The sequence below is a fragment of the Solanum verrucosum genome, unplaced genomic scaffold (genome assembly GCF_900185275.1).
Source record: "Solanum verrucosum unplaced genomic scaffold, falcon-dt-bn FXZP01000144.1, whole genome shotgun sequence".
In the NCBI taxonomy this organism is placed as follows: Eukaryota; Viridiplantae; Streptophyta; class Magnoliopsida; order Solanales; family Solanaceae; genus Solanum; species Solanum verrucosum.
The window spans coordinates 1,099,892-1,114,408 of NW_026020773.1; the positions used below are offsets into that span (position 1 = coordinate 1,099,892).

The following is a 14,517-nucleotide window of genomic DNA, read 5'->3' on the forward strand; positions in this document are numbered from 1 at the left end:
TCCTTTTTTCATGAAATTAAAAAAAATTGTAAAAGTTTGAACGACTTTTGGTAACGCGTTAATTATTTTCATGACTATAAATATCCCTTGTGATTTAAACTCCAATTTCTCATTCCAATTATCTCAAGAAAATGAAATCACAGATAAGTAGTTCTAACATTTTAGCTTCTATGTGTAGTACTAAAATATTGATGCTACTATTGTTTTTGCTTCTTCTAAGCACTAAACAAAATGAAGCTGCTCGAATTCTTTCACATGATAATGAAAAAAATATTGCAATTTGGAGGGCAAATGAACACCTTTTGTTACCATCTCTACAATGGCGTCCTGTCCGACCACCAACTCCCAATGATGGCACTGGCAATCAAGATTCAATATCATCATTTAATCTGTCTAGCCCGCCCAACGTTTAACGGGTTGGGTGAAATAGCCCTACCGTGACCCGTTAAATTGCCCAAACCTTACCCGAAAAAACTATATTATCTAATCGTTCATCAAAATAATAGTCAGTATATGTGTATTTTATGGTATATTATTGAATGATGTACATAAAATATACATTTTAAAAAACAAAATAGTGTATATTTGTCTACTAAATGTAATTGGTTTGGCCGATCGACTAGATATATACCTTATTCATTTTGTTTTTATCGTATTTCTTTTCTCATAATATACTGATTTATTTTTTATTTTATTTCTCACAAAGCATATAATTCGGAATTTAATTCTTCAAAGAGAACATATATCGTTGTAGGGGTGGATGTATTGTCAATGATGCGGGTTTATCTGAATTTAATAATTTTGGCTCAGTCGTTCAGATCTTATATATATACATATATATAGAAAAATCACTAAAAAGTTAGCCATGAGTTGACGTGGTCGTATTCGGATTTCAAAAGTTGATCGAACTTTTTTTAGTTCCAAAAGTTTCATCTACCTTTTAAATATTTTTAATTATCAATTATTATAATTTAAAATACTTTTAACATAATTTTCAAATATATAAATTTTATTTTTAAAAAAAAATCTAAATTCATGATCAAAATTAGAAAGTTTGACTTTCAAAATTCAATTTATGTTCATATAAATTGAGACAACGGACAACATGAAGCTATTTTGTTTGAAGGTACACAATTTCTAATTAATAGTACGAAAGTTGTGTACTTGGTGAAAAATAATTAATTATAAGTATTTACATCACTTAATTTTTGTATATTTAATACATGAGTTGTAACTTGTAAAGTTGTTAAGAATTAACAAAGCATATAAAGTATTTTATGTTTATTCTTCAAAGTCAAATAAGATGCCACCAATAATATTTTTAGGTACTATAATTATGCTCGTGACTGTATTGCAATCACTTTATTTATGAACAAAAAATAAAAGGTCAAAGTTAAGTTTATGGATTCTAGACCATTTATTAATTTATTTTGATTATTGTATTATTTATTATCGTTGATCTTCTTTTGTTCATTATTTTCAATATGACTTTTTTCAGTATTACTGTATTTCTTTTTCACTATTAGATTTATATATTTTACTTGAATTGTGGATTTTCTCAAGTAAACACCCTTCACTTCTTGTTTAAAGATTATTATAGATTCGACTCATAAAAAATGATAAAAAATTAATTAATTAATAGATTACTTAGTAATTTGCGGGATGCGCCATCGGAGACAGATAAAAAAGCAATTTGAATAATAATAATAATTAAAAAGAATAGCAGAGATAGCTAATAGATTAGGTGGAGGTGTAATTTTTTGATGAAGGTTGTTCAGCTGCACATTCTTAATTGGTTGTAGCTTCGCTCCCGAATAACACATCACTTTCCAGTAATTAACTTCACTTTTGAGATTACAACGAGTATGTTATTGTTGTATAGCTGAACTGATATGTATACTCAATATCTTTCTATTTGTATTGGTTTGGTTTAGATTGGTCGAAATAACTAATATTCAATGTGAATTCGGATATGAACTATTCATTTTTTCATGGAATAAAATTTACATATTTAGATACTACATAAAAGTATTATTATAAGTCATGGTAGTCAACAATTCAAATTATTTAAATAATATTTGATAAAAATATGGTCAATTTTTTTCTTTTTGATTGTTCACATAGTAACTAAGATAAATAAATTAAAACAGAAAAAGTACCTATCAAACATTTCTTTTAGCACGAATATAAAATTTGAATCGAAATTACTGAATCTTATCGAACTTGTAACCAACCATATGATTCCCTTGTGACAACCAGACAAACGGTTGAATATTAAAACAGTTCATGGACATCACGTCCTGTCTCACCTCAATTTGTCCTTACAAGTTTGTTGGTGCAACTCACGTTCACTTTTTTTTTCCACATTAATTATCATATCTTAAATATGTGAATGAATCAAATATTCACACATATCTTGGCTAAATAATTTTGAAAATTGGGCAAAAAAAGTATTTCATTTTTGAATGATGAAATTTGAAGACTTGTTGATGCAGCCAAGTGATGAGAAACAGAAAAAAATACTTCTTGAAGAAGAGGTAATAATTATATTAATATTGTCTAGCTATGTTGTTCGGATTTTTCAAAAATATTATCGTACGTATTTGTGTCTGACACACACCTGTTGACATTTTTGAATATTCGTATGTATTGTTAATAGGTTGAGGAATTGCGAGAAGAATTAGATGGGCAACTTCAACTGAAAACAGTTTTGCAATATGCATTACAAAGACCAAATGTTGGTTCTTTTCCTTGCCTATCCACCCTCCCTCGCCGGGTACGTAAATATATATCTTCTGCTTTTAGTCACTATTAGAAAATCGCTAATTTTCTATAAAAAATTTCTGATGTAATCCGTCAAGAAATTTGGCTTGTCGATAACGTTTCTGATGACTTTTCCATCTGAAACTTTTTACCAACAAGTCAATTTTGGACAAATTCTATAAGAAATTTTCAAAAAAAATTAGCATTTTCCTAATAGTGTTTCTCATTTAGTTTGATTTTTTTGGATATAGATAGTCAAATATAAGCTTAAGACCAAATTATGTGAATGTTGTAGGGTATATATATCATTTGTTTCTTTTGTTATCAGAAGATCACTAATTTTTCTATGGGAATTGGCTCATTGATAACGTTCCCAATGGCTTTTATTGTCTAAAACTGCTTACCAACGAGCCAATTTCCCACGGAAATGTCTGTAAAAAATTAGCAATTTTCTGATAGTGTTTCTTCGTTAGTTTGAATTTTTGGTTAAAGATGGTCAAATAGATACTAAAGACCAAAGTGTGTGAATGTCGGAGGGCATACATATATATTATCTTCCGCTTCTTTCACTATCAGAATATCACTAATTTTTTATTTAAATTGACGGTTTTTCCATTCGAAACTCCTTCACCGACAAGCGAAATTTCATGAAACATCTATAAAAAATTTTTAGCGATTTTCTAACAACATTCTTCTCTAATTTAATTTGTAGTTTTGGATGGATAGATACTCTAATGCAAAAAAGTCAATAAAAGACAAATTTTCAAATCGTATATCCTTTGTCAAGCTTTCTCTATGTTTGTTGTGACTGTCGTAAACTTTAAATTTTGAACCTGTCACTACAGGTTCAACATCTACTAGAAGAAATGGTTACCACGGAAGAAGAGATAGCTTGGTTAGAGAGAAAAGTCGACGTGCTAAAGCTAAAGTTGTACAGAGAGAAAGAGTTAGCCGAAAAATGGGAAATGTTGCAACTTAAACAAGTGCAACATCAACGATTGATTTCAAAGCAATTACCGCCTCCTCGCCCAGTAGTACACAAAGATGTTGAACCCCCTGTGGCCTCGAGATCAAGTAACTATCAACAACTAAGAAAACAATATCGAATTCGAAAAGAAAGAAGAGCCACTGTTGGTTCCTCCATAGACTTCCACACTCCAATTGATCTCACCGGTAAGTCAATATACTTAGTACTCGAAAAAGTTACATATTTGACCGCTCATAAAAAATAATTACAACTTCTAGCCATATTTTCCTTTATTTCATTGATGTATACATCACCAACCTCCAATTTTCGTTGATGCACTTGTTACCAACCTTCAATTTTGTTGACGCATTTGTCATTAATCACCATCATTTTTTTGTTGTTGATGATGGACTTGTCATCAATCCTCCAATTATTGAAGCATTATCTTCCCTTTTTTTTTGTTATATTTGAAATCTCAACCAAAGTCATAGAGGCTCTGATACTAGTTTGGAAAAAATTTTTACTCAAACTTAATAGCTATAGTAACATCCAAATATACTAACATTGTCAAAAAAATTTTGTTTGTTGTGGAATTAATCAGAGGAAATAGTTGAGAGTAGTTCCAGAGGTTCAAGAAGCTGGCGCAGACACCACAGTCAATCTGCAGATATAGAAATGGAAACTGAAACGCCAAATAAGTTATCGGAAGAAGTACTCAAATGTTTAATAAGTATATACCTTAAGTTAAACAAGGCATCATTAGAGAGTAAAGGGTCATCTACTTCTATGGTAAAACAATCTCTAATTTCCTCCAAGAAAGCCAAAAGCAGCTTCATATGTAGCAAAACTTGTTCATCAGCTGCTGTTGATGCTCCAACGTTCGCGTTCAACGATTACGCGTCTAATCTTGATCCTTATGGGATCTTGTTAGACACTGATGGAAGCCATGGAGAGATTGGATCATACAAGAATTTCATCCAAGTCTCAAGAACTTCTCTTAATACAAGCCATATATCTGAATGTCTTCCTCAAATGGGAAAGTTGAGGTACCTTTTTCAAATTTCACTATAAGTAGAAATACTGGAATTAGCTATGAACTTTGTCACTAATTTGTTGATAAATAGCTCGTAGCTAACGTGTTCTTTTGTTAAGCAGTTGATAATCTATCACTAAATTGCTCGCAACTAACATATTCTTTTGATAATTTGTTGCTAAATTGCTTTTTTTTATAATATGTTGCTAAATTACTCGCAATAACATAGTTTTTTGATAAATTGTCGCTAAATTATTCATAGCTAACATATTATTTTGATAGTATGTCGCTAAATTGCTTGCAACTAACAATTTTTTTTCATAATATATCACTAATCGCTCATAGCTAACATATTCTTTTGATAATTTGTTACTAAATTGCTCGCAAATAACACCATCTTTTGATAATTTGTTGTTAAATTGCTCGTAGCTACCATATTTTTTTTTGACAATCTACCTCTAAATTGCTTGAAGCTAACATGTTGTTTTGCTAAGTTGTAGCTAATCCATTGGTAAACAGGAATAGGCCAATAGTGATGAATTTTGCTGTTTAGCTATGAAATTTGTCTATCACTAATTTCTATCTTTTCTAATTATGATTGTTTCCCTAATATTTTATAGGAGTATGGTGCAAAAATTTAGCAATGTGGACATAACTTGCTTGACAAACAAGCAGAAGTTGGCATTTTGGATCAATATCTATAATATCTGCATAATGAATGTACTGTAAGACATGTTAAGCTTTTTTTCTATTAAAAAAGAAAATAAAATTGCTAGAAAAAACTTCGTATTCGTGTTTGTGAGAGCTAGGTAGAAAAAAAATAGTCTTGATGCATACAAATTGACCTGAATACTGATAATACAACTTATTGTTTATGCTAAATTCAGGCATTTCTACAACACGGTTTGCCTTCTACGGAGGAGGAACAATTGTCTCTCGTGAATAAGGTATGCACAATTTTTTATTTCACCGGAAAAAAAATAATGGAATTACCTACTAACTTTTTCTTTAATCTGTCGTTAAATTGCTTGTAGCTAACATAATTTTTTTGATAATATTATTAGTGATGGATTAGCTACTCAGTTAATTGTCTCTAATTTTTAAAAAAATGTCTCTAATTTGTGTTAAATTGCCCTAGCTAACAATTTTTTTTGATAATATGTTATAAATTTGTCGTTAAATAGGATTAGCAACATTTTTTTTTTCTTTCGGCTACATAATTTGTCTGTTGCTAATTTCATGATATGCTTGCGTTTTTTGCAGGCTGCGATAAATGTTGGTGGTATTGTACTTAATGCATTAGCCATCGAACATTTCATCCTTAGGCATCCAAGGGACGCTGAGCATGTGAGTAATACACTCAGATGATCACTCAACTAATAGTTATATTATTTAAGAAAGTCATTTACAAAATAATGACTTTCGGAGATATATATTAATTGAGTGATGATATGAGATAACAACTGTAAATTGAACTTACAAGATACATTTTAATTAATTTTCACCATTCTTTGGCTTGATGAATTCAATTATTTATTTTGGATTTAAAGGGATTGAAAGATGATAACGAAAGATTTTTGAGGAATGCTTATGGTCTTGAGTATCCAGAACCTAATGTCACGTTTTCACTATGTCGAGGAAGTTGGTCTTCACCTGCAGTAAGTTCGTTGCAATTTATGTGACACATTTTTTTTAGTCGGTTCCAATAAAAATATGGTATATTGTTATGTATAGTAATAACTTGATTTTAAGCTTTTTATTTTACTTTTGATGAAATGATTTATAGTTACGTAAATATTTTTAAAAAATGACAAAAGAGTCCTTTAAGTTTGAAGGTAGGTTCAAAATAATCCCATTTAAGTATGTGATGAACAATTTTGGTCCTTCAATTTGTCAAAAGTTATAGTCTTGGTCAACCAATTCACAATTTATTTCGTTAGATTTGACGAAAATAGTTGTGAAAAAATGAACCATAAACACCTAAAAAGTCCAACCAAATCCTAAAATATTCAAACCACAAAATTAAACTAGACACTAAAAAACTATAACAAAAAATATCAGAAATTACACCTCAAAAAGTTGCACCAGACTCTAGTTTTGACGTAGACTAAAAGCGTTAATTTTTGACAAACTTTAAGGATCAAAATTGTTCAGTTGCATACTCAAGGGTTTATTTTGAACCAACCCTTAAACTTAAATGACCATTTTGTCATTTTTCAAAATATCTACCTGTTATTTAGATCATAATTTTCAAATTCTGTGTCGAGTCAAACATTTTCACCGTGAATGTAAGTTCCTAGTCATGAGCATAACAATGTTGTGTTGTTACAGCTAAGAATCTACAGACCGGATGAAATCGCGAACGAGCTGGAAAGAGCAAAAATGGAGTATTTGGAAGCTTCAGTAGGAGTAACAAGTAAGAAGAAGATAATGGTTCCCAAACTAATGCAATGGCACATGAAAGACTTTGCAGATGATATGGAGTCACTAATTGAATGGATGTATAGTCAATTACCAAGCTCGTGCTCTTTGAAAAAGTCGATGATGGATTGCCTTGACGCAGGGGAAAAGAAATCTCTATCGCTTGCTAAGATGATAGAGGTTCAACCTTACGCCTCAGAATTTCGATACTTGCTCCCCTTATGAGTTATGAACATCACAATAGTTGGGAAAATGTTCTATTTGTTCGCACTTAATAAATTATTATCAAATATATAATAATTATTAAGATCACAATCATTATATTTATTTATTTATTTATCTTTTAACTCTGAATTTTAATTATTCAAATCTTATCACCGCGATTTGTATACTTTAATTTGATTTTTTACAAGTTAATCCATTTTTATTTGTTTGATGTTAATTTGTATTAGTAATGTTTGCTTAATTTAAAAAGAAAAAAAAAAGAAATGCAATAAAAGATGCACTTATCTACTAACGTAATAAAGAAAGATTTAAACAAAACCAACGAATGTCAAATGTCTAGTGGCATACTTATTTATTTAATAGAGTTATTAGAATTTTGTTAACAACAAACTTAAGTAAATATTTAATTTCATGTCCAACAATTAATAAATACAATATGTAGCTGAATAAATATATTGTGTATATGTATGAGTGTATAGCATAATAATTGTGAAATATTCACGAGTTTAATATGTATGTTAACGCATATGTAATATTTCTATCTAATTATATTTATTTGGATAATAATTGTATCTGAACGCGTATTTGCTATAACAATCTCAAACTTTCGTTCTAGTAATCTTTTTAAACTGTTGTTATTTTAAAGTGTATCCACACACATATATATGCTACGAAAACACGTATAAATTTCTCGACATTGTTTTTACGTTTTTGTATAGTGTATCACGATTTAATATTTCAGTGTAAACTCCACGTAGTCAATGGTCAAAACGTTTTAATTCCATTAGAAAACATGCTAAGAAAATAAAAAGACTTTATTATTATCAAAGTCAAATAGCTCATGACTCAAGAAGTTCATATTTAACCACTTTTTTTTATAACTATTCAATATTTAACCTCTTTTAATGTGAAAATAAATTAGATAAGAATATATCTAGCTAAAATACGGAAAATTTCAAAAAAAAAAAAAATAATCTAAAATTTCAAACTCTAGGAAATTATGTCACGGAATTTGAACTAGACATTTGAAACTCGGAAAATATTTTGAACTGGCAAAGCTTTGATGTACTCGCGAATAATTGTTCCCATATTTCACTTTTATAAGATCTTAAATTTGTTTAAACTCCAAATTGTGTTTTCTAAATCGATTCACTTGTAAAACTTGAAACTCCTAATATATTTTTGAATTAACGGAATTAGATAAAATTAATTTTATTATTTTAAAGATATATTAGTTATGGGATCAACATCGTGTATTTCAATTCTCAAACGATTATTAATCTTTTTTTTTTCTTGAATATAAGACTAGAATTCAATTTCGAATTTTTTTGTAAACCCTAACAGTCAATGGTCAAAATTTTTGCATGAAATTGAAAACTTGGAAAAATTTGAAGTCTTTCTAACACGTTAATTATTTCATAAGGGTATAAATATGCAGCCAATTTCAATAACCAGTCACCATAATCACAATCCTCATTCATTATTTTCTAATACCAACAATGAGATCACAAAGTAACATTTTAGGTTCTACATGTAGTAAAATGACACTAACACTACTGTTTTTATTTTTTCTAGGCGCTACACGGAACGAAGCTGCTCGAATTCTTTCAGGAAACAAAGTTGTAATTCAGGCAACAAATGAACACCTTTTGTTGTCATCTCTTCAATGGAAACCACCCATCCCGACACCATCTCCCAATCATGGTGGCAACACTCCACTTTCTACTGGCATAAAGAGTCAGATATTAGAAAGGAACTTTGCAGGTCGTAAAACTACAAACAAACACCTTTTGTTGTCATCTCAATGGAAACCACCCATCCCGCCGCCACCTCCCAATTCTAGCACCATCACTTCACATCCTACTGGCATGACAAGTCAGATATTAGAAAGGAACTCCGCAGGTCGTAAAACCACAAAAAAATACCTTTTGTTGTCATCTCTTCAATGGAAACCACCCGTCCCTCCACCATCTCCCAATAATGGCACCAACACTCCACGTTCTACTGGCATGACAAGTCAGATATTAGAAAGGAACTTTGCAGGTCGTAAAACTACAAACAAACACCTTTTGTTGTCATCTCTTCAATGGAAACCACCCGTCTCGCCACCATCTCCCAATGGTGGCGGCAACACTCAACGTTCTACTGGCATAAAGAGTCAGATATTGGAAAGGAACTTTGCAGGTCATAAATCCACAAATAAATACCTTTTGTTGTCATCTCAACGGAAACCACCTGTCTCGCCGCCATTATCCGATCCTGGCACCAACACTCCTTCTATTGGCATGACAAGTCAGATAATGGAAAGGAACTCTGTAGGCTGTAAAACCACATATAAATACCTTTTGTTGCCATCTCAGTGGAAATCCATCCCGCCGCCGTCTCCCAATCCTGCCACCAACACTCCACATCCTACCGGCATGACAAGTCAGATAGTAGAAAGGAACTTTGCAGGTCGTAAAATCACAAAAAGATACCTTTTGTTGTCATCTCTTCCATTGAAACCACCCGTCCCGCCGCCATCTCCCAATAATGGCACCACTGTTCCTTCTATTGGCATGACAAGTCAAATATCAGAAAAGAACTTTGCAGGTCGTAAAAAGGTTGCTCGTCCTACTCGTACTCATGAATATCCACAACCTTATAAGGTCCCCTTTGTTATGGCTACTAATTGAAAAAAAAAAAAATCTAGTGGCAACTATGGAGCAATATTAATTCATTCTTTTTAGGAAAAATTCTAAATACTACATAACTATGTACTCCTTTTCCATTTTCTGATTTTGATTTTTTGCTTCATGGGCCATGATTGACCCTTGTTTATTTTCCCATATACTATAGTGTGATGGAAAATCTTAATTGTACTTTTTGTAACCTCTTTGAAATATTGATCATCATAGATATCCAAAATTTGATTATTTAGCAATGTGCGTGTACCTACGCTATTAAGCATTAACAATCTTATTTGAGCATTGCCCTCGTAAATTAAATGGCCTCTATAATGTGTGTATTCAAATTTAATTGAGGTTCAATATAAATATAAATATTGAATATCGAATTGAAAAAAAAAAACATTAGCAATAATAGCGTACACATAATTTTACGTAAGGTCATACCTTACATAATTTAATTAGTAACATAATTCTTATAATCCTTTATTAACCTGAATACAAGAGATAACAAGAAATGCATAATACAATGTTGATGTTACATAAAATTAAACATCTTCACATCTGATACAGAATCTAACTTTGGTGCAACACATTATCATCTAATTTATGACTTTTAAAAGTATTATTAATTTAGTACAAAATATTTTGAATTTATCACTAATGTATATTTTGCATTGAAAACTAATTAAGAGAGTTTCTTTGTCAAATTAAACAAGATTAGAAATGTTGTTGTTATTGATGTTGCGCGAGAGCAAGGTCACATAGATGGAATCAATTATTGCTCGTAAGGTCAGGACATCGTGAAGGGTGGCAATAGCATAGACAAGTCTTGATCTGCTAAGATTTTGACCTGTCTTCTCTTGACCCGTTTAGTATTTTTCAGAAAAAAATATGTCGTAGTAAATGTTCTTTGCATCTAAAACCCCTGCCCTGTCCTACTTATTATTTGTTGAAAAATTGTTTGACCATTCTGCCCCTGCTCTTCCCCGTTAAGCTTCTCACCTGCCCTGTCATGTCCTTGTACTGCCTGATTAAACTTAAATAAAAAATAGGAAAAATTACATAAGTGAAGGTCTTTTATTTAATAATTACCATTTTTAAGTATACTTTTAATTTATTACCATTTTTGTCAACTTTTAGCAATACTTACTTAAAACAATTTTATTCCTTTAAACTTAGCAAAAAGTGCTACCATTCGCAACTTTTAGCAATATTGTCATTCAGCCAAATTGTTATATATGGTTAAAAGAATAATGTTGACAAATAACGTAAATATTTTTTAAAAAGGGTACATGTAAGTGATTTTCCCTATAAAATATTGTGGCACTATAGACCAAAATAAACTTAAATTAAAAAAAAAAATGGTTTCTTGTATTGGATTCATTAAATCAGCAATAAACACAACCCTTCATACAATTGTGTATTCCCCTGTATATATATAATAAATAAAAATATACTTTTTGAATATACAGCAAGTTCTTTAGAAAGAAAAAAAAACAATTTTTAAAAAATCCCAAAAAAAATTATGTCCAAGAATTATAGCTGAATTTACATTGTGTATTATGTCCCACATGCACAATTGAAACCATAGAGATAGGAATTCTTAGCCTTGTATTTATTGTAATAATCTTCAATCAATGTATATTTTATGAGGCTTTCATTATTACTTTTTGTTATAATCATCCGATATTCAAAATATATTGACCCAATCAGTTCGAACCCTAGTGCACCTAGAGCCCATTAAAAAGGAAGCGCTTCTTAAACGGATTTTCATCCAAGTCAACAAGCTCGTAATTAGTCTTTTTCTTGTCATATAATCATTTAGTATCTGAAATATACTGACCCAATCAATTCAAATCTATATGCGTTTAGAGACCATTAAGGAGAAGGGTTTTCATCTCAATCAAGCAGTTCATTGATCCTTTTTGTTTTTTCCTATAATCATTTGGTATCCGAAAAATATATTAACCCAATTAATTCAGATTCACATCATGTAAGACATTTGCTCCTTAATATGGTTTTGCATCTCAATCAAAAAGCTCATTGAGCCTTCTCCGTAATTAAGGTGGTCAGATCGACTCAAATTTATGATAATCCAAAATCACTAGACTTAGAAATTTATTCTTTTTGTGTGTATATATATATACATAAATCGAATCAAAAACAAAGTTGAACCCACATAATTCGCCTTAAATCTAATCTATGAGATCCCTATAGGCACCCCAAACCTTTAGCATCAGACCCTTTCATGATTCTAAGCCTTTTACAAGAATTAATAAACATATCCAATGGTACATCTCCAACAAGCATCCAATCACCATCTTTGTCTTCATATGTTAATACATAATCAGATCCACTAGTAGTGTAGCCTTCTTTTTCCAAGTATACACCTGAAATTATAATCCAACAACTAAACATTAGTATTTTTTTAAAACATATAGTCATAATTATTTAGTGAGTGAAGTGAAAATTTAGACGCATTAACTTAAAATTCTGAATTTGTCTCTGATCAACCTAACCGGCCTATTAAAATATGCATTGAATATCAAAATAATGATGGACTGATTTCGATTTCACACTACTTGAAATCCTAGATCCAAATATCACACGAGATAACTTAAAATTCTAGATCTGACTGTATGACGGACTATTAATAGAGTTTTGTGGAAGTTAAAACTCACCAATGGGATGCTTGAACATGAACTCCAAAGCTTTGAGTAATTCTTGATAATTTTTGTAAACCCTAAGGTCAATTTTCCTTAAGTAAGGTGCTCCATCCATGCTAACTTTCACATACATTCCTAAGGAAACATCAATATTTGATATCTTGGCTTGGACAATAACATTCTTCCTATAAGATCTTACTGGTGGCCAACCAACAATTTGTATTCTGAAAAAAAAACAAATAAAAATTTGTTAATTCGAACCCTTTTAAGTCAAGAATAAGAATATATGAACTTCAGTTCCAAACAAGTTGGGGTCAGTAACTTTATGTACTCTCATGTCTAATCATTCCAATATACTCATAAAACTAACTAGAAGTATATATTTCTATATATTTTCTATGGAAATAAATAAAAATCCTTGAATGAAACGAAAGACCTCGATCTAAAAGACAAATGACCTAAAGTATACGTACTAACATGACTAAATTTCACATGAATAATCATATCTTTTTCTTCGATTGTTACTATATTTTTCGCTAGATCTGCATGGATTTCAAGAGATTGAGACCTTTAGAAACAATATTAATAGTGAAAAATCAATAACACAACTTACTTTGGTGGAGGGGAGGAGTCTTGTTGATCATTTTGATTTATAATATCTGAGGAGCTATCCATCTCTGATAAAGATCTTTTATTAGTACTAGTCGAAGATACTTGTGTCTTCGATTTATCTGTTGTACCAGGTAACCCTAATCTCAGCTCAGTTGCAAGATCATTATTCTCGTACATTGTTGCCATTTTCAATATTCTTGATATATATATTATGTAGAATTTGATTAGTACTTTGTTGTTGATGACCCTTTTTTTTTCTCCGGCGTGTGTCCGGCGACGGCTACTTTTTCCGGTGAAGAATTTGTTAGCTATCAAGATGTGAATGATGAATGAGAAGAGGAAGATAAGTGTAGTATTTATATAATATAAAAATGATTAATAATTAGGGTGACATAATTAATATGTAGAGGACTTATTTTCTTTGTGCATGAATTTCATAAAAGGGAAAATAACTCCTTCACGCTCCTTTTTAGCACGTAACAATACAAAAATTATATTATATTTTGTATAAAATGAAATATATATTTCAATATACCTATATCAGATTGGAACGAGAATTTTAGGTTCTTTATATGGCTTGAGAATTAAATTTTCTTTGAGCTAATTTATGAGGGTGTAAATTATGTTCAAGATCTAATTTAACATGATATCAGAGTTAGGTTCGTTGAGTTCGTTGTAGGGCCACGAATTGTATGGAGTTTATGGAAATACTCTCGATCCTTGAGTGTCATATTCCGGACCGAACAATGAAACTTCAAATAAAGAATGTATGGATCTGAATATAAGGGAGAGCATTGAGGGGAATAATTTCGCATCTGATTGTGATGCTCACCTCTTTATAATGCTTGAAAAATCCTCTTCCGTTTGAGCAAGATGTTAGGGTGTGACTTAGTCTTAAAGATTTTTAACTATGTCTAGTGACAAATTTAATTAATAATTAATTTATTAAATCAATATCGTAATGTATATTCACCTCTCATTATATATACTGACTCATGTTATGTAAAAATAAATAAATTTATACCATCTATATAATTTAAATTATATTAACATGTAATTTATCACTTAGAATAAGTCACTAATAAATATTATTAAAAAAATATTATTTAAATTAAATAATTTGATCGTATAAATATTAAAATTATCCGCAATTGTTAGAGA

General features: G+C 30.5%; 2 protein-coding genes across 2 annotated transcripts; one reads left to right on the plus strand and one right to left on the minus strand.

Moving 5' to 3' along the window:
- Positions 1–2,425: 2,425 nt before the first annotated feature.
- Positions 2,426–7,409, plus strand: LOC125812892 (uncharacterized). Its single transcript, XM_049492358.1, has 9 exons — positions 2,426–2,537; positions 2,660–2,776; positions 3,609–3,936; positions 4,332–4,776; positions 5,384–5,483; positions 5,651–5,710; positions 6,027–6,110; positions 6,314–6,421; positions 7,095–7,409. The coding sequence occupies exons 1-9, from the start codon at positions 2,466–2,468 to the stop codon at positions 7,407–7,409; spliced, it is 1,629 nt and encodes a 542-aa protein (XP_049348315.1). The 5' UTR covers positions 2,426–2,465.
- Positions 7,410–12,275: 4,866 nt separating this feature from the next.
- On the minus strand, positions 12,276–13,558 carry LOC125812896 (auxin-responsive protein IAA3-like). Its single transcript, XM_049492362.1, has 3 exons — positions 13,358–13,558; positions 12,760–12,968; positions 12,276–12,468 (listed from the first exon to the last, which is right to left on the minus strand). The coding sequence occupies exons 1-3, from the start codon at positions 13,540–13,542 to the stop codon at positions 12,290–12,292; spliced, it is 573 nt and encodes a 190-aa protein (XP_049348319.1). The 5' UTR covers positions 13,543–13,558; the 3' UTR covers positions 12,276–12,289.
- Between the last annotated feature and the right edge of the window lie 959 nt (positions 13,559–14,517).